The sequence below is a fragment of the Podarcis gaigeae genome (assembly GCF_964106915.1).
Source record: "Podarcis gaigeae genome assembly, chromosome: 10".
Classification (NCBI taxonomy): Eukaryota; Metazoa; Chordata; class Lepidosauria; order Squamata; family Lacertidae; genus Podarcis; species Podarcis gaigeae.
The window spans coordinates 32,166,881-32,193,382 of NC_139686.1; the positions used below are offsets into that span (position 1 = coordinate 32,166,881).

Below are 26,502 nucleotides of genomic sequence, written 5' to 3' on the forward strand. Positions count from 1 at the left end.
CAATTGTTTTTTTACAACTATAATAACTGGCAGAAATGGTTACCATTGTGTATTTGGGTTACCATTATGTATTTGTGTTAGACTATTACTTTGGCCACCTCATGAGAAGAAAAGACCCTGATGTTGGGAAAGATTGAGGGCACAAGGAGAAGGGGACAACAGAGGATGAGATGGTTGGACAGTGTTCTCGAAGCTACAAACATGAGTTTGACCAAACTGTGGGAGGCAGTGGAAGACAGGAGTGCCTGGCGTGCTCTGGTCCATGGGGTCACGAAGAGTTGGACACAACTAAACGACTAAACAACAAAATTGTTCCAAATGGCTGCTTCTGGTTTCATTTTTATCATTTTCTACTTTTAAATAACTTATTTCAACATTTTTGAAGGGTAAAAACTGTTTTTAGGATGATTATTGTCAAGCTCACACTTATTTACTTTTGTTCTTTAACAGTAAGCCATTTCATTATCCCTTCTTTGAATAGTTCTTGGATGTGAACAGTTGAACAGTTGCTGAAACCACCAGAAAATCTCCAATGATTTGCTTCAAATACTCTGATAGATGGGCAGAACAGCATCTGGGCTGATCACCATACAGATCCGTTAAAATAGCCACATCTAACCTCCTAATTCAGGTCCAAATCCTTAGACTTATAAAAAAGCCAAATATAATATAATATAATATAATATAATATAATATAATATAATATAATATAATATAATATAATATAATATAATATAATATAATATAATATAATATAATATAAATAACCACTGAGAGTGGAACTACTACTAAACTGCTATATGGTATGCACGTAGGCCCCGTTTACCAAACACACATGTGTTTCCTGGAAATCATTTGTTAGGTGAGCATTCACACAACAAGTCCACAATTTCCATTTATTCTAATCTGTGATTTGCCAGATCCCTGTGTTCCTTCCCTCCATAGCTGCACCCAACCAGCAAAAGAGAGAAGGGAAAAACTGATTTGACCAATCGCTCCTGCACTCTGATCTGTCCACTTTCTTTCTCTCCTCCCTATCTCCATTGTTTCTACCCGAAAATGGCCACCACCAACAAGCAAAACACAAACAAATAAGGAAGTAAGGCAGTGGGCGAACTCAGCAAGTATGGATTATCGCCAACTGGAGATGGAATCAGCTTCTCCTCAGTGCAACATTTTGCTACTTGTTATAGGAAAGAATATCTGTAACCTGACAAGAACTTCAAAGTTTTAGGTATAGAAGACTAAGCAGAACCTTGTTCAAAATCATTTTCTATAGTATTGGCTGATGAAATATGAACATCAAGGAAACGGCCTCATAAACACTATGCATTGATATGCACCCAGTGACACTGCAGAACCTAGTAGATATTAAGAAAATAGAGCTTAGATGATGGTTCTGTCCTTTCCTATCAGGCTAGTCCCAAGAAGTGACGGTGGGAGATTGTTCAGTTTCACTATGAGACTTCGCTGCAGCATTCCTCTGCATCTTGTTTAACATATACCTGAGGAAGTCTGTGTGGAGATTTGACATAAGGTGTCACTACTATCTTCATATACACTCACTCACTCTCTCGACATATGTTTTCAACTTATTCAGGCCTTACAGTCTTGCCACATTTCAGCAGCTTGGTGTAATCAAGTGTCAAATGAACTAAAGGAAAGCTGTGACTGCATTCAAACAAAACTTTTGGTAACATTTGGGAAAATGTTGACAAACAGCAATAAAATTCACATAATCTTTTTATAAGTTGCTTTGGATATATGTATTTTGCAAAAGTAAGGTATAATATTTTAAATAATTGTTTCATGCTTTCGACTTAGGTTTTCGGGTATTCTTAGACACACTGCCATGCCTTGAATTCCAAGCTACAATGGTGGCTAATGCTACTTTTGCTCAATGCGATAGGCCTAACTAAAACTGCTTCTTCATCCAAGCCATACTAAATTACAGTATATAAAATCAGCCAAGTATACTCTGTTGATTCATTCATCTATGTACCTTGTATGGAAAAGGGCGTGCAGAATGGACGGTGCCTATAACTGAACTTCCCTTTACCTTTGACACTCAAAGCCCTAGACTATTTCAAGACTTCTTCATTGGGGTTGACTTTTTGTAGCTGAAGCTAAGCTTTTAAGGGTGTGATTATTTCAAATATTAAGGATCTTAAGGATGTGGAGCATGAGAAAACTTGATATTGTAGTTTACATGCTTAAATTCTGAATTCCATTTAATAAGTCATTTTTCAAATCTAATCAGGTACCATACCTAGCTTGCATCCAGCCTTTCGGCCAAAGTGGCTTCACCTCAGTCTCCATAAAGGCCTTGAGGTAATCTTCTGCAGATTGGCTTTTATTTGGCTCTAGCTCATAACATCCCAGTTTTATCTTGATAAGGTTACACAGCAATGACCTGTTGAAAGAAATCCGACAGCCTCAAGCACAACTGCTTTACCATTAGCATGTCAAAACTAATCTGTGTACACCTATCCTAGAACCTCACAAACCTCCTCCCTACCAACAGGATTTACTAGACTTGTAGCTCCACTCATTCCGCCTTTTCGGCAAGCTACACTGTGCATCCTATTCTACACTATATAACAGTTTACTTTCTTTTTGTTACAGCTATATCCTTGTTTCCGTAACTCACAATTCACACAACCCAGAAGAACTCTGCAGTCAGTTGTTCCAAATGCTACACTATCCACACTTAATATATTTAATATAAATATATTAAGCAAAATTGTTTTTGGATTACCCTTGCCATGGAATCAGATTTAAGAAATGTTGTTAAGCAAACTGAGAGAACGCATAAAACACAAAGGCATGGAATATGAGGGAGGAGGGGGAGGGAGGAATGGAAGTGACAACTGGTTTTGGGGTAGAAATTGGTACCAAGACAGATCTGGTTGCCCTAACAGATGATCTCCGTAGACAGCTGGATCGAGGCGGGTCAGGACTGCTGATTCTTTTAGATTTGTCAGCAGCCTTCGACATGGTCAATCATGAACTTTTGGACCACCGCCTTGCCATACAAGATAATTAATTTTAATCTCATTAGCCTTCTAAATGTTATACCCTTGTGCATTATACTAGCCACAAATCAGTTTAAATTTGTGACAACTATAATTGTGCATTTATTGGGATGGGGGGAGACTTAGAAACAGAAATTGCTAGTACTCCTTTTTCTGGCAGTCAGGGTGTGCAGTAGGTCAAGTTAGATTGTGATGTGACAATTACGATGCAATGACTAAAAAGGACATTGCAGTGGACAAGCAAGCAACATGATACCATACCTCACTGTCTCATCCCAGCGGAATTTCTTTCTTGGACCGGCAACCCTTTTTCCTGGCTTCTCATCCTCCTCCTCCTCAGAAGCATTCTTGTCTCGCTCATCTTCTGCTTGCATTCTAGAACAAGAGAGCAATTATGTTTCCGGCAACGATATACCTTTGGACTTATTTCTGCAACATTATTTTTCAGAAAAATACTATGCTATTATCGGATATTTGAATGGCCATCTGTACAGTCCCATGTATGGGTCCTCTCCCTGTGCAAAGCAAGCCTAATGAACACCCTAGAGCTCTAGCCATTTAAAAGGAAAATTAATTATATTTGCATGCTTTGGGCGGCAAGGTGAGCACCTTCCCCCTGAGTTGTTTCGCAAACACTGTGAAAATTACCAATTGAAAGGTGTGAGTGTCACATGCAGCAAGCAAAAGTTTTTGTGTGCAACTGTACAATTGATCATATGAAGAGCAATAGTTGCAGACAAGCTATTGTCTTGGGGCAGTCCCAGATAGGGGTGACTGGCTAGCTAACACACCCTAGGGATGGATGATGTGTCCTCAAGCAAATAAGACTACAAGATTGCTCAGCCAAAAGCTGTATCTTCCCAGTGCACACACATTCAGAGCATGATGTTTTAAACACAGAAGGCATCAACCATAAAAATGAAGGCGTCAACCATGATAGCAAAAAAAACCAAGAATAAAATCCTCTTGACAACACATTGAAGGTGACAATGCTTCTAGTGCAATGGCTCTCAACACCAGCCATAAAGGGTATATTTACTAGCTTGTAGTAGTGGAACCACGGAAATGGTTGGTTTAAAATAGTGGCTAGCAGTCATTTCCTCTCACAAGGAGGCCCTAACTAGGATACAGCATCCTTGTTTAGTGAACTTCAGGGAATGCAGGCAAAAGTGCCTTTCTAAGGTCATGACCAACTGTATTTTCCGTAGGTAAGTATTTTCCGTAGGAGTACTACAGGCATGCAAGAAATGCAGGAAGAAAAACGCATAAGCAACCATAAAGTGAGACAATAAAAGAAACAAAAAAATAGGGAACTCAGTTCTGTCATGGAGAAACTTTCCTTAGCTGCTACAAACTCAATCAGGAGAGCTGAGTGGGAAAGCATTTGTTCTAAATCTGAAAACGTGTAGATCTACAAAATCTCCTTTAAGAGCAGGGGATATATGCACCAACTCCCTTATAACAGCTCTAGAAAGTTCCCAAAGTTTATGCTTTGCACAGGTGAGGAATCCATATGTGGGACTATACAGAGAACATAAGGAGCTTCAGCTTCTAATTATACATACAATTGTGTGACTATCATGCTCCCTGCAACACAATAACACTAGTTTCAAGTTCATTACATTATTGCAAATTCTTCCTACATTATTATTGGGAGTGTAACAGATTCCCAAGGGCACCTGTTGTATTTTAGATGAGATATACAGTATCTATAGTTTTGCTGTTTGCTTTATATTCTATTATTTTTTTGTAAACAGTTTGGGTAGTAAGTGATATATAAATATAAGAAATAACATAAATAAGCAAGTACTTACCTTGGCTACTCCATACCAATACATTTTCCCATAGTAAAGAATGTGGCCCAGGAGATTGCTAGTGCTCCCCGTGGCTTTACTGCCATGGCTAGCGATTCTTTTTAAAAAAAGAATTAAAAGTTATTTTGAGAACTGAATATAAAAGAGAATTTCTAGCTGCAGCAACAAAGCTGCAGCAGCACTAGCAACCTCCTAGGCCACCATCTCCAGAGCACCTTGCTCTGCAGGAGCCCTGGCCCTTCCTCAGACCACGAAAGAGGAGAAGGAGACCTGGAGGCAGTGACACAACCAGTGCTGCTGCTGCATTAGCAGCAACAAAGCAAATGGCAAGGAAGGAAGGGAGGAAAAGGAGTAAACAGGACTCAGGCACCTGCCTTACTTAGGTGGTGTAGTATCTTGCACTGGCCCTGTTAGGAGATGGCATAATTCAAAAGAGCAACCACAAAACAGATACAGAAGGCCACAAGTACACCCCTCCAGATAAAGTGCTAGCATTTGCATAACCCTACTTTCCTCCATAAATCCTCCATATAAACCAAGTGAGATATATCTGGGTAATGTACATACTTGGCATTCTTGGCCTGACTGTGTGCATGGCAGTCTTCCTGATATTTGTATAGTTGTTCAGGCATGACACAGCTGACAGCCAATTTCAATTTTTGCAATGGTTCCTTCAGACGGTCATCCTGAGAAAACACAATAATTAGTGATGCAAGCAGTCTTGCCAACTGATTTATGTATTGCTTCTCAGAGACTGCACAGTTCCCCTTCATCCTAAACACCTCAAACATTTTTCAGCTTCTGAAACAACTTGGATGGGGGGGGGGGGGAAGCTACTGGAAGCCTTTAATTCTGCTTTCATCAAGAATGAAGTTAGCCTATCATATTAGCAATAAGAGCTTGTGTTTAATCTTTTAATATGATAAAAATGATAAAGAACCAAAAAATAAGGTTCATGGTTTCTCTCCAAACAAAACAGAAGTAGTAAATCAAGGTTTGTTCTTGGCTTTGAGCTTGTGCTTCATTTGGAGAGAAAACTATAAGCCCAAGTTCACACATCAAATGACAAGACAATGTCTTGCTTCACAGCACAGCCAGGAGTCAGACAGGAGCAGAGTGCTCTTACTAATTAAATCATGATTTAAAATTAACTCTATTTGACATTACATATATACCACATCAGTGGCTTAATTCTACAGAGAACCCAGTCTAGTCCATCTTCTACAGCCCATGCTAAAATATACAACTGCTGCAGGTATGCTTACCTGGACATTGAGGTGCAGTTTCTTCAAACGCTTTATCAGTGTGTCCTTACTGCATGGCACAAAAGCCTCGAGGTGAGAGTATACTCCATTGCGGATGGTAGGACTCAATTCCTGTAACTGCAACTCAATACTGGCAAATAAAACAAAGTCACAATTAATGAGAAAAATTTGACCACTGCTTCTACTCACTGTTCCTTAAACGGGCATTTATGTTATACAGACAGAGAAACTGCAATACTAGAATTGTTTCCCCCTGCATGCATTAATATAACTGTATCATGAGACAGAATTGGCTATTCTTATCTCTCAGGCTCTGACAGGGTAGCCAGAACAGAAGTATAGCCCTTAGAATAGGTATAGATGTGGATTACACAAACAGCTGTGTGCTCTGCATTAGATTGCCCTAGCTACAGGAAACAATTAATACCCATTGTTTCATACACAATGTAGTATATCTCCCACCACATTCAATGTCCCTCCCTTCCCTCCGAGATGAAAATTTAGACTAAACTCTTGGGGAGCAGCAATCTCTTCATTAAGCACCATGTGATGAATGCTACATCATATGTAAAAATATAGAAGAAGAGTTTGGATTTGATATCCTGCTTTATCACTACCCTAAGGAGTCTCAAAGCGGCTAACATTCTACTTTCCCTTCCTCCCCCACAACAAACACTCTGTGAGGTGAGTGGGGCTGAGAGACTTCAAAGAAGTATGACTTGCCCAAGGTCACCCAGCAGCTGCATGTGGAGGAGCGGAGACACGAACCCGGTTCACCAGATTATGAGACTTACTGCTCTTAACCACTACACCACACTGGCTCTCTATAGCTATCAAATAAACATCTTATGTAGATTAATTCAGAAGTATCAGCTGCCACACTATGATTATGTAAGTTTCCAGACTTGTACAATACAAATTCAGAAGAATTTAAATATACAGTAGTTTTCCCTTGTAAATCAAAAGATCGTCAGCAAATGAACAATACTAATTAAATTTCTATGGGTAACTTAAAGCTTTTCTGTCCTGGACATTGTCATCTGCTCTGCTCCTGGATCTGATCTGTTGGGCAGGCAGGCAGATAAAAGTGCTTCCTCGGAGAGACTGCTCTTAATCAAGGGCAACAAGTGCAAGCCAGCCAGAATTACCACTGACATGGCTAAGGAGCTATAATTCTTCTAGACAGCCAGAACCTGCGCAGACAGACTTGTATAACTGTGTTCAATAACTGCAACTTTAAGAACATGTGCATACTTTCCCCTCTTCCCTCTCATTCCTTTTTCCTTGTATGCCTGGTAGTTGTAGACTGCGAACCTGAAAGCAGAGACCATCTTAGTACTGATTTCTGTAAGCCGCTCTTGAGAGCCACTTGGACTAAAGGGTAGGGTATAAACATCTTAAAATAAAAACAATGAATAAATGAAGTCTGTCTACTTCATGGCCTAGAAATTGATCAGGACAACCATTCTGTTGCATAAGCACAACATTTTCCTAAAAACCAAGGGAACACTTACTCAAGCAAGATATTATTCATGTCCTGTGTGAAGAATTTTTTCCTGCCTTCTTTATCAAAGAGGTTGGCAGCCTAGAAACAGCAATAAAAACACAGGTACTTTGAGTACACTTAATGTCAAAAATCTTCAGAGTTTTATGATTATATATATATATATATATATATATATAATATATATATAGGTAAATCACCCCTGGACAGTTAAGTCCAATCAAAGGTGACTATGGGGTGCTATGCTCATCTCGCTTTTCAGGTCGAGGGAGCCGACATTTGTCCACAGACAGCTTTTCAGGTTATGGGGCCAGCAGGACTAAACCACTTCTGGCACAGCGGAACACTGTGATCGAAGCCACAGCATGCACTGAAACACTGTTTACCTTCCCTCTGCAGTGGTACCTACTTGCACTGGCCTGCTTTCAAACTACTAGATTGGCAGAAGGTGGGACAGAGCAACAGGAGCTCACCCCATCAAGCGGATTTGAACTGCCAACCTTCTGATCAGCAAGCCCAAGAGGCTCAGTGCCTTAGATTTAGACCACAGTGCCACCCGCATCCATCACACCCCCCCACACAGTTACCCTCTGCTGACTAATCATAAGATGTAACCACCAACGATGTGACAGAGAAGTTGATCCTGCAAAACCTGGCCTTAGCTCCCTTTGCAGCCATTTCTGTTACAACCATATCCTAGATCAGTTAGTAATGAATTATGAAGAGCCTATTTTGATAGTTTTTTTCCAAGGATGTATGCATTATCAAATTATTTTGAATAGTTTTTTTTAGGAGATGGTGTGGATAATGTATTGCTGATGTGTGTGTGCTTGTGTTTATATGTATTGTAGTTTTACATGCTGTGTTGTGCATCAAAAAGTATACAAATCAAGTGACTGACCTGCCATTTACAGTCTCTTGTAAGAAACAACAAAAAGCATCAGAGAAGTAATTGCAGCATTTTTAAGTTTAATACAAACTGTTAATGACACATAACTAGAGGGGAATAAGTCTATCACTCACCCAGTGACACTAAGTTGTTTCCAATGGTGTAAGTCAGCTGATGGAAAATTTCCACCATCAGAGCAGAGAGAGAACAACTTCAGGTGATTCCCCCTCATCCCTACAGCCCCCGCTCTAAATCTGCTCCAAAGGGTAATGGAAGCCCACACAAATAGGTGCAAGGGGGAGGGGGAATAGCTGAAAATTGCTTCCTTCCCCATTTCAGTGACAGAAGCCTTACTGTTAGGAACATAGGAAACAAGATTATACCAAGTGAAACCATTACTAGCTCAGTACTGACAACACTGTCTAGCTCTCCAGGGAAGAGGTCTCGCTGCACTAGCTTGAGATGGGATTGAACCTGGGAGCTTTTGCAAAGCAGAGGTTCTACCATCGAGCTATGACCCTTTCCCATTAGCTCAGCCACACCACCAGATTCAAACCAATGTTTCTAATGTTACTCTTAATACTACAAATATTGCCAGCCTTAATGTTAAGCAATTTGGGCTGTAACAACTCTCTGCAAAATTCAGCACCAAGAAAGCCACACTTACAGTTCTGAGGTCTTCAATGCGCTTCTCTAGGTGTGCTGGAAGACCTTCTGGGAGGGCAGGCACCTGTTTCAGTGTCAAGACCTCAGAGGTATGGGAGGGCTGAGTGACATTTCCATTCTCCTCCGATGGCTCAGATACTGGGCTACCATTGGAAGTGCCATCAAGTAACCTATCCAAGTCAATGTCTCCCAGCATCTCCACGGCAATTTCGGCTTCCTGTAGGAGCTCACGCTCACTTGTGCTGCTAAAAATGGAAAGGACTGGATCTGTGATGATGAGGTTCAAGTCAGATACATCATTTCCACCAGTGGCAGGAGCAGCAGGAACTTTGTTAGGTGTAGAGGTGGTTACTGACACTGTGGGGTTCAAGTTAACTTCTTTCTTCTTAAAGGCTTCCTTCTCCTTCTGAAACTTGCGCAGCATTGCAGCAACTGAAAGAGAGTCCTTGTACAGCTTTTTCTTTTTCTTTTCAGATTTGTGTGAATTTAAGGCCATTACCCTGAAAAACAAAACCACACACACACACACACACACACACACACACACACAGAGTATATAAGCAGTTGGGAAGAATTAAGTTCACTCAACTTAATTCCCGTTTAGTAAATAATCTGGAGTCTAGTTTTAGTTAACATCTCTGTATTCTGCAATGTATGAGTAACATAACATACACTGAACTAGTAAATTTTCTAACATGAGGAGTTTAGAGTTTTGTGATCTCATATTAGTTGTGACTAATGTGCTCCGGAGGGAAAAATACTGAAGAACTCTTGAATGTGGAAAGTTGAAATTTAATTATGCAATTTTTCCTTTGGTATCTTATGATCTATTGAAATTTAGCAGTATCATATTTATATGAACTTTGGGAAAGCACTCTTTTAGAAGCGGGGTGTAAGGAGTGTTAGGGGATGGGTAGTATCTCTGGTGGCAAACACATTGTGTTCCTTCTGGGGCAGTTTGTCCACCTTTGATCCCTACCCTGCACTCAGCTCTCACCTATGGCTCCTAGAAGCTATCAGCACGCAACAGTGGCCGCACCCTGAGAACAGCTTAAGTGGCTGAGTAAACTAGGTGAGGGTAGCCAATGGGTCTCAAACACTCAGTGAGTTAGGGACTTCCTTGCATGTGAAGACAGGCTCTGGAAGATTGAGTGGATGAGGCCAAAAGAGGGTCCAACAGTCAAGAAGGTGATTTCTGCACACGGTGCAGATGGAAGTAAGGGGCAGATGGGGCTCGTCAACATTGGAAGGAAGTAGAGTTAGAAACTGAGATAGAAAAGCTAGGAGCTAAATGGCACCTTAAACCTAGGTTATGGGCACAACTACTGAATGTCCAGGCAAGCTTTTTTATGACAAGAATACAAAGCTGAAAATGAATGAACTGCAGCTAAAATATTATGTTCATTTTTCACATGGTCTAGTCCTTCCCCTGCCCACCCCCCTAATATTCTTAAGAGGGTCTCTCCTCCAGTCTTCAGATAGAAGCTGAAAGTGGGGAGGCAGAAAAAGCTCCACCTTTCCTTCCACTCCACAGTTTTAATCTGAAATCGTAGGTGCAGTACTGTGCCCAGAGCTCATAAACTGATGACACTAATAAAATTCCCTATCCCAAAATGCACCTAGAACAATGGGAATTTCGAACACTGGAAGGAAGCCCATCTAGGAGAAGCAAAACTCTAGTCTTAAACCACCATTGCCTTATGGGATATCTTCAGCAGAAGAAAAGGCTAAGGAATAAACCCTACACAAAGCTAGAGTGGAGTCCCTAAGATGGTGGGAAGGCGCCTTGTATGCCTTCTGGCAATTCCTGCAGCCAGGTTGCTGCCAAATGTATTGCTCTGACTTCATTTGGACCACATCAACACAGCCAAGAGGGGAGTCTTGTCATCTAGGCAGCCCAGGACCTCTGTACACACTGCCCAGGCTTGCACCCTGGGAAGGTCACTTCAGTGTTGCTAATGCAGTGGTTAGACTTCACCCCTGGAGGCGCACTCCACTGTCCCTCGACAGACAGATGCCAAAAAGAAGCTCTAGCCATTCTACTGCTAGGTTTGTGCAGGAAACCAAAGGGGGGTGGAACACCACAAAATCCCACCCTTTGTCCTATTCATGACTATGTCACAACTTGATTTTAATTTATTTAAATAAACAGCAGCTTACAATAAAAACTAAGGAGTAATTTAACATTTGCTCTTGGTGCCTCCTCAAGAGGTCCGGAGGGTGACAACAAGAGAACAGGCCTTCTCTGCAGTGGCTCCCCATCTGTGGAATGCTCTCCCTAGGGAAGTTTGCCTGGCGCCTTCATTATACACCTTTAGGTGCCAGGCAAAATTGTTCCTTTTTAACCAGGCTTTGGGTTGATTTGATTGACATCCTATGCCCTTTAAAAATGTGTGTGTTGGGTTGCTGCTGTTTTTATTTTGATTATGTATTTTGTGGTTTTATATTCTGATTTTATTCCGTCAGCTGCCTTGAGACCTGCAGGTACAGGGGGGCATATACTGTAAATTCAATAAATAATAAAAAATAAATTCACTAAACCAGGATACACTCTCATAGAAATTAGTGTAATATGCACCCCAACTGCCGAGAAACTTTCATCTTCCGAGGTTTTTTCTCCTTCTCTGCCTCGTCCTCTTTCCGTTTGCGCTTCTTCATGCTATGGTCCTCGCCATCTTTCAGTTTAACTACCTAAACGCGGGGGGGGGGGGGGGGGAGAAGAGCAGCACACCATTACTTCAATCATGAAAATAGCATTCTATTATGGAAGTAAGATTGTAAGTGTTTCATTATGGGATCAGAACAAGATCCACGTAATCTTTCCAACAGTCAAATGCTTCTGGAACCTTACAAGTATGGTAAGATGACAGCTACCTCCAATTTGTCCTTCCATCATTATTCTTCACTTTACAACAGGGCGAAACAGGGTGTTAATGGGGCAGAGTGGGTTGTCTATGGATCTGTTGCATTTTAAACAGGTCCATTTCTCAGAGAGAAACCCTCTCTGGGCCTCTGTACTGCATGAGCCTGCAACCCCTCACAACTGCCTGCCTTAGTTGTCCTGAGCTGACAAGACTGCAGATGCAGTGAAGAATCCACCACTTCATGCTTCCCTGACCCCTCCTAGGATTGCAAAGCTCCAGGGTAATCCTATATATGTCTACACAAAAGTAATACAGAGTTTTCGTGGGACTCTGCGTATATAGGACTGCAGTCAAAGTTACGCATGGGTGGGTTACAGAGATTGCATTACAGCAGCACTGCAGCACCTGCACCAACTCACTATTCTTTTCTAGGCACAATTCAAGGTGCTGATTTTGATCTTCTTTTCATAACCATTAAAATCAAATGGGGAGAGGCTACAATTCAGCTTTGCTTGCAGAAGATCTCAGGCTCAATCCCTAGCATTTCTGGATGGTAGGACTTCAGGAAGCAACTGTGAAACACTCTTCTTACTAAGAGTAGACAGTTTTGAGCTAGATGGATTAATGATCTGACTCAGTAAATTCAGCTTCACACATTCATTAAGCATCTTCTTAGAATCTTCAAAAGCAAGGGGACATAGAGACAGCCAGCTAAATGAACATAAATATTGTGGTATTTGTATTAAATAGTACGTTTACTTTAATGTGAAAACTGAAATACTTCAACGTTATAAGCGAGGTGCTTTAGAATCTTCACAGCAAACCTGTGACATCTCTAAATTTTTCTTGGAATAAACTATTTACTCACTTTAGATGGTCTATTTTTTTTGCTTTCTGTTAAGTCTTCCTCTTCAGAATCAGATGCTTGCCGGAACTGCAGAGTCCCAGTGTTTATGTAAAACCCTCCATATTTAGTAGTTAAGGATGCAGGTACCAATTCATCATACTGGGAAGGAAATGGAAGGTTTAGGTCAAGAGATCATTACCATTTTGTTAATATGGAAATAATGCATTTGCTATACCACCATACAATAAACAGGATATTAAACTAACCAAATACAGTAATAACACCATACTAGTGTGGAGAAAATAACTGCCAGGACTGTACAACTCACAAAGCATATTAAAAACAGAATAATATTTGGATGAAGGCAATGCTGAGATACTGCAGTGTTGACAACATTATATCCATATACAAAAATATAATAATCTCAAACCATTACATACATTGGCTGTAACATAGCAGAGCCATGACAAAATGTAAAGCTATTAGGGTAAATGTGAAAATTCATATTAATCTATTATCAATGTTTTATAAAGCCAGCTGGAAAACAGAAAATCTCAAGATCCCTCATCAAGTGCCTCTAGCTAATATCAAATGTCATCCTAATTTCTATCATTTACCAGGGCACAATGGCAAGCGTCCAACAACATTAGTGGCACAATTGTTTCTGGCACATATTGTAAATCATAAAAATTAACCACCTCACTATAATTCCATGATTAACAGGTAAATGTTGACATTTAACAAGATTTAGCTCACATCATATTCTAGAAACATCACACTAAGTTTGCAATCCTAAACACACTTCCTAGGCAGCAAGCCCCACTGAACACAATAGGGTTTCTTTCCAATTAAAATATAGTGTAAATCATTTGGCTTTTAGCTTTTCTCTCAGACCCAGAAAGAGATAATTTTATTTTAAAACATTATATGCTGCTTTTTAACACACAATGGTACTCAAGGTTAAATTTGATTATTTTAATAATTTTTATATGAACTACAGAATAAATAAAAACCATTACAACAAAAAAAATCTAAGTAAACCTTGGCCATAGCTTCCCAAACAAAGGCAGCTGAATACAAGCTGAAATAAAAAGGTCTGCTTACAAAAAGAAGACAGAGAACACTTCCTGACATCTATTGGCAGATTGTTCCAAATAGGACCAGAGTCAGACTTTGAGGATGCTCAGCACAGTGCCAAATATGCCACTCTAACACCACCCCAATGAGGGCAGGACTCAGAATTGCTTGTGACAGCAGAAGTGACTGCTGTCACATACTTTTTCTGCCATGGGCAGCAACGGCACCACTCACTATCCACCCCTGACCCCAATATATGCTTCAGCCATGGATGGGAGGCAGTGCTTTTGAACAGGAGCCAAATTTGGCCCCTATCCATAGTGACATCCCACTATCTTAAATTAATGAAAATGCAATGTCCCAGCCTTAAATCTATAGCTTTCATAGATCTATAGTGCTACCCAGACTATAGATCTATGAACTCAATAAATTTCATATATCCATGGGCCAGGGCATTACATTCTGGGTAATTTTAAATGATGGGTGGCCACCACAGATGGGAACCAAATTTAGCACTTATTCAAAAGTGGTACTGCTATAAAGCACCTGGGGGCGCAGTCAGGGCAGTTAATGGTGGTGTTGCTGCATCAGAACAATGAGGGGCCCCTGGCCAGCACCTGACCTGGCCAACTGCTTTTACTGGGCCTAGTTCCAAAGGCCAGAACCCCAGCATAAAGGCCTTGCTCTTAGTCACTGATGTTGTAAATTATTGTCATATAGGCTAAAGCCAGACTGCTAAATGCAACCTGTGTGAGAACTGATATATGAACTAATCCCCCTTTCCACAAAGTAGATTAAAATAGCATGAAGGCATTTGATGTAATTTCATCTCTAAAGTAAAAAAGCTTTGCAAAACTGCTAGTGCCTGGAATGGTGATCATAGGCAAACCCCTGAACACTGATTGGAATGACTGAAAGAGGGCAGCATACAAGTGTAACAAATAAATTTTACTCACAGCCTCTGAATTATCAATGAAAGGATCAGTTTCATCATAACCATAGCCTATGTCTATTAGATCCTGAACACGGTCCTTCCGATGCTTGTGGGTCTTTCCACCCTGCAACACAATATTTACAACTTGAAACCACTGAGGTACTGGTGCCAACCAAGTTAATATATGGCAGACACAGGCACTATAGGGCATTGGACAGGGGAAACTTTTGGTGCTACTTCAGTATTGACACAATCAAGCAATTTACAGTATTTTGTTGTTGTTGTTGTTTAGTCGTGTCTGATTCTTTGTGACCCCATGAACCAGAGAACGCCAGGCACTCCTGTCTTCCACTGCCTCCCGCAGTTTGGATTTACAGTATAGCAGAAAATAATTTATCTTGCTGCTGCATTAAAGTTCTCAAAATCCACAATCCTCATACAAAAATATAGGCATGAAAGTTTATACAGTACTAGATAACTCTTATAGTCACAGGTTAACAATTCCAAGCTTAACAGCTCAACAATGACAATTCAATGACCTCATTCTAGACAGGATTTCATTTATGAAAGATTATGATAGGTTAGAGGTTAAGATAGACTAAATAGAGAGTAGTGTGGCTGGAGATGGATGAGTAGCATTATGCTGAATAACAAATATTATTTATATCTTCTTCTACAAAAAGCACCCAGAATGATGAAAAATTAAATTAGTCCATTCTCTCAATACAATATCTTATTTAAAAATATAATTGACTTTGTTTTGTTTTTCTTTCAGCTGCCCTCCACACTAAGCAAATGGCTGCTGTACTGGGTGAGCTATAACCCACTATGTCTAACCACAACAAACCAAGGCTTTCTAGTTTCCAGAACGCCCTGCTGAAATATGTAGCCACCAATTTTATCTTGCTGCCTATGCAGGTAGTCTAACCACTGGGGGCAAGGAGGAGTAAGCATAAAGGGGACTTTGTTTATTGCAACTGGCCCAACATGTCATTGTAATCCCAGAACAACAGTAATGTATCCAGTGGCACTGGAGTTCCATGTGTTGTCTCTCTGTAGCCTCTTTCCATCAAGAAGTAGAACTGCAGCCAAAATCTAACAATATTAACTAAGTTTTATAACACATGTGACACCATGAACTAAATTATATGAGAAATTAAGATAAGTGAATTCTTCAGAATGCATCAAGTGACTTTAGTAAGAACACCTATAAAATATGAACAGCCAGACTTAGAGCAACATAATAAATCTGTTTACTCACGTATTTTGTTTCCAATTTCTTAGCCAGCATTTCCACTTCATGCCTCTCACGCTCTTCATCATTAAATGGATCTTCAGAAAAAGCAGATTTTATCTAAGGAGAAAACCCCAGAAATCACAGTCATTGTTTAAATTCATATATGCACAATACAAACGGGTAAAGAAGCCACAGAATCAGTACAGTTTATTTTATGAATGCAGCTTTGGTGAGGAAGCAGCCTTTGCAACGAGTTCAGTTTAACGCTGTAACACACCAGTACTAGAAACTTTAAAGAAGGGATGCCTTACCTACAATTTGCACCCTCCAACCAAATCTTTCTGACCCTCCAAGATCCCACCCGTCTTAGCAGTGGCAGCAAAAAGAAAAATATTAAAGTAGGCTCTGCACTGTGATGGGCAAAGCCCAGCACTTGACAGGGATACATATCATGCCCTTCCCCAGTTATGAGATTGATTATTTGATAAGCAGAAAGGTGGTAAAATGTGTGGGTGTACCCTCCCTCCCTCCCTCTGTGTGTGTGTGTGTGTGTGCATGTGCAAGTGTATCAGCATAGTATGTGAATGCAATAGTGTACATGAAAAAATGTGGGGCCCCAGCCACCCACTGCTGTCATTTGGCCCCCAAGAGAGCTGGCTGAGAGTGAATGTTGCCCTCAGACAAAAGGAAAAAAGAAAAAAGAAAAAAAGCAAGCCACCCCTACTTTAAAGTAAATTCTAATGGAATCATTAAGAGTTGTTTGAAATATGTGTCTCTAAGATCAAGGCATCAGAATAATTAGCTGCCCTCCCAACTTAGCATATGTATTTAGAAGCATGACGTATGCCAAAGAAGTTGGAGTGCTGTCAGCAATGAAGGCAAAGCCATACATTTTATTACATCTGATATAACTTGACCACTTCATTGTCAATGAAATACCAGTAAGACAGTAAGATGAAATATCTGAAAAATAGCAATTTAATTGTCTATTTTTTCATTAAGCTCCATTGTCAATTCCCCCCCACACACATTCAAGCATTTTGTTTATGAAATTCACTTAGTCAATCAATCAGTGTAAATCAGTCACTTTTCCTAGTCTGCTTGACATGCATATAAAGGTTAAAGTTAGAATTCACCTTCAACAAACTAAGGCAGTTTTCAGAATCTATTCATGATGATGATAATTAGGTTTTTTTACTCGCCCTTCACCATAAGGTCTCAGGGTGGCAGCATGAGCAAACCAGGATGCCTCTAAATAATCATGGTTTCTCATTCCATCCAAACCAGGAAACTATTGATAGCAGCCCAGCTTCCAGTATGGGGGGAAAATAGTTCTTACAAAATAACAAATCTGTAGCCAACCCACTACAAGACCCATTTGCCTTGTACTTTTATCCTTTTTCTATCAGAGAACTACAATATAAAAACTTTTTGCATTTATCATGGCACAAGTTTCAGCAAAAGGTGATGCTTCACCATCCTTTGTAGACCAAGAACTCAAATAATTGGGCTGAAGAATTATATTTCATAGAACTTTCTACAAGCCATCTCACAAAACCTAAGAAAAGGTATATTTCTAGAAACAATATACCAATGTGTCACTGTTAATTTAACAAGAGCATGTATTCTAGAGTTTTGAAGCCCTTCAGAATCAGGAAAGCAGCAACCATCTAAAGTAATGAAAAATACACTGTTCTACAAGCCAAGGTAGATAAGGGTCAAACAGCAAACCTATCTGCTCATGAAAAAAGATAATCTGTTGTTTTGAACTATACAGTTTATAAATGTAAACAATTTACGTAATTCTTCCGCACATTTCTAAAGGTTAGTGATATGTGGCTGAAGAGGCTGAAAAGGCAACAAAACAAAAGTTGAAACAAATTCAGGTTGGACAAGCCACTGAAGATGGCTTGCTTTACAACTCAAGTGTTTCTTTCAAACCAGGATCCCCAGTTCACATGCAATGAATCAGGATGCATGATACCTAGAAGTAAATGCTGAACTCCCCACCCCACCATGTGGGAAAAGGAGAGGAATGGGGAGCTCAGTGCACATAGCACTAAACTATGGCTTAGTGTTATGTGCAAGCCAGCCCAATTATGAGTACCTTTACAAGTAGCACCTAAATGCACTAGCAGTTTTGATGGCCATTTGACAAGGCTACTTGGGAAACATTTCCAGAAATGCCCAGTGTTGTTGTTTTTTAAAAAAAGAATTAGAACTAGGTTTTGTATAAGATAGAAAGAGGGAGATAGCAAGAAGCATTTGGAAAAGTAATGTCATGTGGAATTGTCATAGATGTTGGAGGGACAAGAAATTGGGTGGGGGCAGTTGCAAATTGCACTTGGTAGGGACAAGGTGACAATTTGCTGTAGGACTGAGCTAAGGAATTATACTGTTGTAAAATTCTGGCACTCTCATTTTATATATAACCAGTCCAAGCACCGAGATCTAAAGAACTTTGCCTGCTAACAATAATGTGCCAACAATGTAATCTATCCTCCCATAATATATGTGGGGTTGGTAATCTGCCACTTGAAGAGCCCAGTTGTTGAGAATTATCTTTGTCTCATTTTAGTATTTAAGAAAGAAAAAATTATCAGAGAGTGGGATATATACAGAGTATATGTAAAAGAACACTGTCAAAAGATCAATCTGTTGGCAGGTCTTGATTGAGCTTCAGTGTGTAAGTAGGATAATTTTATAAAATAAAATTTATAGTAAGTCAAATAACATAGAGAAAGTAAAGTTTAAGCGTGTATTTAAGGAACTTAATTCAGGAACGCAAGGGGAAGATTGGAGGTCTTCTCAAATCTAATCACAAATGGATGTACAAAGCAAGTATTAGTTAAAGAATGAATAATTGTTTATTTTGTATTTCTTATTTTGCCTATAACATCTATTGCATATTTCTGTTATAAAGTTTTCAACCAATAAAGCATTAAAAAAAAGTTTTTAAGAAAGAAAGATGTGCACTCAAGTTTTCAAAGAATACACACACAGAGCATGAAAATATTGATTCAAAGACAGGGCACTGCTGCAGTCAGATAGCAGTTTGTGTTCCTTTGCTGTACCACACAATTTACCACATGTGCAAAAGTTTACCCACATGGTGGGGCAGAGATACGTAGGTTGGGTTCACATTACATGCCCTTAAAGTTTAGGTGGAAGCAGTAGTAAAACTGCTGTGAGTTTTAATTCTGTATTTTATCTTTAGTGTATTAATATTTTTGTAAGCCACCTTATGTTATTTCATTACAAAGGCAGGCTGTAATTCAAATAAGAGATTTCTCGACAGAAATGCCACATTGGTAAAAAGACATTGGTTACTGACTGCTGTGTGTAAAGCAACTGGTACCCACAACAAATGCAACAACTGGGCATCTGCTGCAGAACAAACATACTTATCCAGAGTCACTTTAAACACGCCTGCTGGCTTCCCAAATGTTATTTCTAAATACTGCATCTATTGGCAGGAGACACACAGAAAGAATGCAAGTCCCTGCTCTTACTCCAGAGCAGTGCCATGGAGGCTGTGCACAGCACTCCAGGCGCACATTGTTTACCAAAAGCCAGTGAGAATTACTTCTGATCCAATATCATAAAAGCTGGGCTACAGAGACAATAATTCTAAAGATGACAGGTTTGGGTTTTCCCCCAAGTGCTAATTTTAAATCAAGTTCTTATAAATGAGAATAAGTTACATTGCAAAACTGGGATAAAGAGCCTCGTGATTAGAACTTGCATTTTAGAGAAAGCTTTCTGAAAGCTCTTTTCCCAGGTGAGATGGCAGTCAACTTATGAATTATTATTGTTTTAATAAAGCGACTAACAACAACAACATTCAACATCCAACTCATACATACTTAGGATTCTCATTTGAATGTAGAATATCAATATTGGTAACTGACGGTTTGCAGAGAATTCATGTCATAAAAAAGGTAAAGGACCCCTGACAGTTAAGTCCAGTCGCAAACGACTCTGCGGTTGCGGCGATCATCTCGCTTTACTGGCCGAGGGAGCCGTTTGTCCGCAGACAGTTTTTCCAGGTCAAGTGGCCAGCATGACTAAGCCGCTTCTGGTGAAACCAGAGCAGCGCACGGAAACACCATTTACCTTCCCGCTGGAGCGGTACCTATTTATCGACTTGCACTTTGACGTGCTTTTGAACTGCTAGGTTGGCAGGAGCTGGAACCAAGCAACGGGAGCTCACCCTGTCCCGGGGATTCGAACCGCCAACCTTCCGACCGGCAAGTCCTAGGCTCAGTGGTTTAGACCACAACTCCACCTTGCTCAAATTTTTCATTCAGGCTATATTATTCTAAGTAGAGATAGAAAGTATGTTAGCTTTCAAAAGAAAACTATGAGAAGTCCCTTTACTCCCTGTATTCACAAGTTCCTGAGAGTTTGTAGGTTTTATTCAGTTTCATCACAGGTTGAACGATTGAAAACTACATTCCCCAAGTTATTATGCCTGATCATATTTCTAAGAGAGCAGCTGCAGGCAAAGGTCTTGTAAGTGTGTGAGTCAAAGTTATTTACAAACTAAAATGCTCTCTGTGATAGTCAGTAGAATCTAGGAAGCAACTATAAAAGACTAATCAATTTCAGATGGATTTTTAAAGATTAAAGGTCAATAAACTTTACTGTCCTTGCAGCATGGTCAGGGCTAGATGCATTCAAGAGAGCCACTCAACTTGTGGGATGGGTATCCACACTAATTTTTTTTATTTTTAAGGTAAATTTCATGTTGGGAATCATTAGGAAAGGGAATGAAAATAAAACTGCCAATATTGTTAACACCCTTTCATAATTTTATGGTGCAACCACCTTTGGAATATCGTGTGCTGCTCTGGTCACAACACCTCAAAAAGAATATTGTAGAGTTGGAAAAGACGCAGAAAAAAGGCAACCAAGGGGCTAGAGCAATCCTACTTTAAAGAAAAGATAGAAAAGGGGGCATTGTAGCTTAGAAAAAAATGGCGGGTATGGGTAATCAAGATTATGTATACAAGGAGACAGGGAGAGGTTTTTGTCCCTTGCATGAAATGCAACTACCCAGGATCATCTAATGAAGTTGAAAGGTGTGAGAGTCAGAAGCATAGCACACAGTTTAACTATAGAATTCCCCATCAGTATAGATGCACTGATGACCTCTAGTTTGGATGACTTTAAAAGGGGATTAGACACATTCAAATTGGATACAGCTATCAATGCTTAATTGTTATGGTGACTATGTATTACCTCCAGCCGCAGAGGCAGCATGCCTCTGAATGCCAGTTGCTGGGGGAAATGAGTGAAGAGGTCTGTTGTAGTCATGTCCTGCTTGTGTGCTTCCCATAGGCATCTGATTGGCCACTGCAGGAACAAAATGTTGGACTTGGTAGGCCTTTGGTTTGATTCAGACAGGGTCATCTTGTGTTCTTAAGGCTGTGCTTTCAGACATATGGCACTTGTGTGGTTTAGCAGATAAGGGTGTTGGACCACAACCATAGTGACCAAATCCCTATAGTTTGCTACATGACATGCTCCTAACATGACCTAACGTAGCACATAATGGTCCAGTGATAAACAATTAAATACTACGTAGGGCATTTCCCAATTCCACAAGTGTTCTCTTGCTTTGCCTTCCCACTACTGTGGAAAAGGAAAAACATAGGTGGATCCAGCTGCAAAAAATCCAACAATGTTTAGGAATATAAGGCTGTGCTTAAACAATTCATTTGTAATTCAGCTAGTTTTATTTCCTTTGTTTCATTAACCTTTCCACATATTCAATATTGTTTCACAATGAGCAAAGATCTGCTGTTCGCTAATGGCCAGTTATCCCACATGTGGTCTGTAAAATCATTCATGGGCATTCCTGCATCTGCCTCCAAGAACAACAATTATCTGCGCCATTTTATATTATCTCTTTTAAAAATTAAAATCACAACCCTCAGCTAGCTTCTGGGCAAAGCACTCAGGTAAAAATATGTTATACACTGCCTGGGCATTTCAATGTAATGTGCTTTGTATGAGAAGATTTCAGATTATAGACATAGTTTTTTTAACAAAACAATGATAATTTGCAATACTCCAAGTATGCGGGCCTACAAAGACTAAATTACAGCAAGTGAAAAAGCAGAAAAGCAAAGGGCAAATGGATATGAAATTACTCCTCAGACCACATATTATATTCCATAACGTTAAGAGGGGTACACCTGGTAAAAACTGCACAATGCCACCCTTAGGATCCATATAAAGAGGACCAGATTGTAAAAGAGAACACAAAAAGTATCATATTCTTTCTAGTGATGGAATACAAACATAGGCTAATCTTGAAAGCAGCCACCTCTGCGAACATTCTCAGTGGTCAACTAGTGAGCTGAAGGGACTACAGCTCAGATATTTTGCAACACATCCTAAGCACAATTTAATCTTGAATTAAGATCCATTTTCTTCACTCCAAGAAAGATTCATGCAGCCAACACAACCCAGGATCTTAACACTGTGCATTGTTAGTTAATTTGCACTCAAGACCAATCCATAAATCCGGGATTATATATTACATCACTCACATAGGTAGACCTTCCTGTGAGTGAAGAAAATGTGGCCCAAAGAAATGTCTCAACTAGCTATTAGATGTTCTTCAGTGTAATGAGGATTGTGAATTATCCACAGCTTTTGTCCATTTCTCAGAACTGCACAAACCCTGAATTTCTGTAGATAAGGCTGCAACACCGCTTATAGAACTCAACATTCACTGTCTCCAAAATGCTATTAAGTGGCAGTTAAAATATTCCACTTTAAGTCTTAGAGAAGGAACCATAATGAGCCATTTAAAGAACCCAAATCTGCACGGGACACCAAACCAAATGCAGAGAACAGCTCAGCTTTGTATGGACAAATTACCAGCAGTATAACCAGTATAGAAACACAATAGCTTCTTATAGACAAATTACCAGCAGTACAAACAGTGATTAACTGTAATTAGTCTCTGTTTAGGAAGAAGAAATGCTACCATTCCTTACAACGGACTGGTCATGGCAGTGTTTTATCTAGCATCAACGCTTTGAGAACTCCAGAGAAAAGTAATTAGATAATTTTATGGAACTATTCTGAAATATTTTCCTCAGACAAGTTTCTCTAAATTACAAAGCAACAGAGTCAGAATATCTTCATATACTGGTCTATTTCACAATAATCAAATGTGACCGTAATTCAATTTTTCATGCAACACTGAAAATTCTCTGTCACCCTTTCTTGCAAAAACAAGTACACTAACCCTCAATGCTATCAGCCTCCTACAGAACTGTAAGAATAAGCCTGATATCTATGCAACACCAGACTCTGAAGTCTAAAGCAAGGTGTTTTAAAATGTTATAACTAACTTGTCACCAATATATTAAAAGTTACAACCAAGTACTTAGCCTTAATATATACTGACTTCCTTTCTCCTTAGCCATTTTAGCTGTTTACAACTAGTTTTTAACAAATTAGGCTACTCTCACAAATTTAAGCCATTCTATGGGCTTATAACAAGGGAACTTCCTGACCTGTGTACAGTTTGAAGTACAAGAACCTATACTGGGTTCAGTTTTGTACATGATCACCACTCTTCCTACACAGACTATGGTACCCTGGCACAGCCATGCAGCTAGGTTCAAGTAGGGCAGCTTCTTATAGCTCGGGTGTTACAGTCTGAGACTCTTACTCTTCAGAATCATGGGTTCAAGCCCTACATTGAGCAAAAGATTCCTGCATAGCAGGGAGTTGAACTAGATGACCCTCAGAAGCTCTTCCAACTCCACGATTCTGTGACTGTGCCCTGGCACCACAAAGGTGGCAAGGTTGAATGAACACTCTGGATAAGTCCCATGGTGAAATGCTCACAAACACCAGATAATAGAACAGATAATTTATGCAAGTGAAGAATGTTTCTAAAAGAATTAACTAAAGACAAATTAAATAAAATGTGTGCACCCTGGGAGCTGCCGGGGCAATATAAGTATATTTGAGCCTCACACAGATCAATATGCCAACTGATGGGTTTCTTTGGACTCTGATTTGGATCAAAGGGTCACACAGCAAAAAAAAGCTTGTTCCTACATGGTCACTATCATTTGACAGGGTAACTCTAGCAGCGTTTAAGCTCTTATATCCTCATAGGCTCTTCCGAGCAAGCGCTTTCATTTCCCCATCATTCGTTTCGTTCACACAGCGCTCAAGCTAAAGGACAAGAGTAATAAATAGGAGTCAAGATGGAGAGGGAGGAATTTGGTTAGCAGGTCCCGTACCCGGGGCTCGCCACACAACAGCAGCTCGGGATAGCTGAACTCCACACAGCTCTCCTCGGTGGGGTCCTTCAGCACCAACTCCAGGCGAACCGTCTGACGCGGGGGCGACGGCGGCGACTCTTGCCGGTTGCTCTCGAGCTGCAACGGCTGGTTTGACGGAGGCGGCGGCGGCGGCGGCTCTGGCCTTGGAGGCTCACGCTGAGGTGGCAGCAGCGGCTTCGGCGTCTGCTCAGGCCGGCTGACCTCGCGCGGTATCACCGCCGACTGTAACTCCTGTCGGGAGCAGGACTCGAAGGGCTGCGGTGGAGGCTCTGCTCGGCCACTATCGTGGTGGAGGTGGTGGTGGTGTTGCTGCGGCTGTTCTGGCAGTTTAAGGGCCTCACACACCAATGGCTGCTCCGCCTCGCGACCCCCTCCAGGCTCTCGCTCGAGCACCGGAGTCTCGCCTTCTCGTCGCCTCACGGGTGACAGACTAATTAACGGCACCCGGCGCGGCTCCGCCATCATCTAACCCCCCCACCCCCCCTTCCCACCTGTTCGGTGACCCTCCCTCACCACCCACAACTCCGGCTCCTCCTCCGCCCGTTCCCTCCCCTTAACCGGGTCAGGGTACCTCCCCCCCCCCCTTCCTCACTAGGCTCTCCTCGCTGCTAACACCGCCGCCATCTTGGAGCCCCCCCACGTAAATAGAAGCAGGCCACTAGGGCACGCATGCGCAAAAGCGGGACCGCCACGGACGCGCCGCCGCACGTCACTGTTGTTATTGCTCAGGTTTTCAGGACGTCACCGCGATCGCACGTTGAAGACGCTGGAACCCCGCCCAAGGTTGCCTTGGAAATATGCACGCTGCTCTACCGTAAGATTCTTAAAGGGGCAGGAGTCGAACTTTGCTTTGAATGAACGTGGGAAGCTACCCAGGCATCTTCTCTTCCCCCCGCGATTCAGCTCGTCCGCCACGCCCACGGCTGGAATTTTAAACGGCCCAGAAGCACGGAGCAAGCGCAATGTCCGCAGCAGCTTCCGAGAGGATACAACCACGCATGACCATTTCTGACATAAGAACATCTCTTTTTCATTTCGAAACTACTGTAATGAGAAAGTCATATACATTTGCGGGTCGGTTCAGATCTTAGTAACTCGTGTATAAGGAGGTGATTATGGAAAGCAGCTCTTTGCCAGATACTAATCGTCACGAATATAAACGTGAATATGGGAAAATACTTGCACATGATTTTTTTTATGATGCAGCTGCTTTAAGTAGATGAAATAGACCTTTGAAGATCTTCCGCAACCGTGTTACCTCTTAAGCAATCTCTGCATAACAACGCCACTGAAGTATTTTCACTTCTTCACTTAATTTCCGTTGAGACTGGTAGAAGAGCAGGTGGAGATTTGGGCTTATCACTCACCTGCAACCTCCCAGGGCCAGTTTAATGCACTTTATGAACTCCAAATTCTGAGTGCTGTTCCTATCTCTAGAAACAGTATGATATTTGGCACCCCATATTTTGGAATGAAAAAAAATGTGGCTAACCCTGAGTTTGGGATCCTAATCTACCTCCAAAACGTTTCTGTCCCCAAAGAGCAGACACATTTTGGTGGTGGCAGGCCAAGAAAAACACATTAAAGTAACATAAAAGTCCCACTTGATCAGACCAAAGCCTCAAATTACAATGGCCAACCAGATGTTTGTAAAGCAGAATATGAATTTAACAGACCACTCTCCACTTGCTGTATTCAGAGGCATACCACCTGCAATACTGGATGTATTACAAAGCCATCATAACTAGTTGCCACTGATAGCCTTATCCTCCAGGAATTTAATCCCCTTTTAAAGACATCCAAGTTGGTGGCAAATAACAGGTTTAAACTATGTACTACTGTATATGAAGAAATGCACTCTTTTTCTGTTCTGAATTTTCCAACAATCCAGCTACCCAATCTATTGACTTTTTGCCTAGAAAAAATAATTTATACCTAAAATTGATTTCCAAATTTCCCAGGACTGCCTAGTTATCTATTGATTCCCATTTTTCACCAGCCTGTGTATTTCACCCAAAGATGGAGACAGACCAGCCAATTTTGATTCTT

At 40.7% G+C, this 26,502-nt stretch overlaps 1 protein-coding gene across 2 annotated transcripts in view; it reads right to left on the reverse strand.

Moving 5' to 3' along the window:
- The window catches only part of UBN2 (ubinuclein 2), a 47,890-nt gene extending 21,410 nt beyond the window's left edge, over window positions 1-26,480 (reverse strand). Inside the window, exons 1-11 of one of the 2 annotated variants that reach the window (XR_014555207.1) lie at window positions 24,412-26,480; window positions 16,157-16,249; window positions 14,918-15,019; window positions 12,906-13,043; window positions 11,752-11,864; window positions 9,175-9,673; window positions 7,629-7,699; window positions 6,115-6,244; window positions 5,417-5,535; window positions 3,297-3,410; window positions 2,270-2,413 (exon numbers count right to left, since the gene is read on the reverse strand). Coding sequence is in view for 1 of the 2 variants with exons in the window: in XM_083698554.1 (XP_083554680.1) it covers window positions 2,270-2,413; window positions 3,297-3,410; window positions 5,417-5,535; window positions 6,115-6,244; window positions 7,629-7,699; window positions 9,175-9,673; window positions 11,752-11,864; window positions 12,906-13,043; window positions 14,918-15,019; window positions 16,157-16,249; window positions 24,412-24,918 (2,030 nt within the window). In the remaining variant the exon portion in view is untranslated. The remainder of the gene's footprint in view (window positions 1-2,269; window positions 2,414-3,296; window positions 3,411-5,416; window positions 5,536-6,114; window positions 6,245-7,628; window positions 7,700-9,174; window positions 9,674-11,751; window positions 11,865-12,905; window positions 13,044-14,917; window positions 15,020-16,156; window positions 16,250-24,411) is intronic. The other variant, XM_083698554.1, reaches the window with a different exon arrangement.
- Window positions 26,481-26,502: the final 22 nt, after the last annotated feature.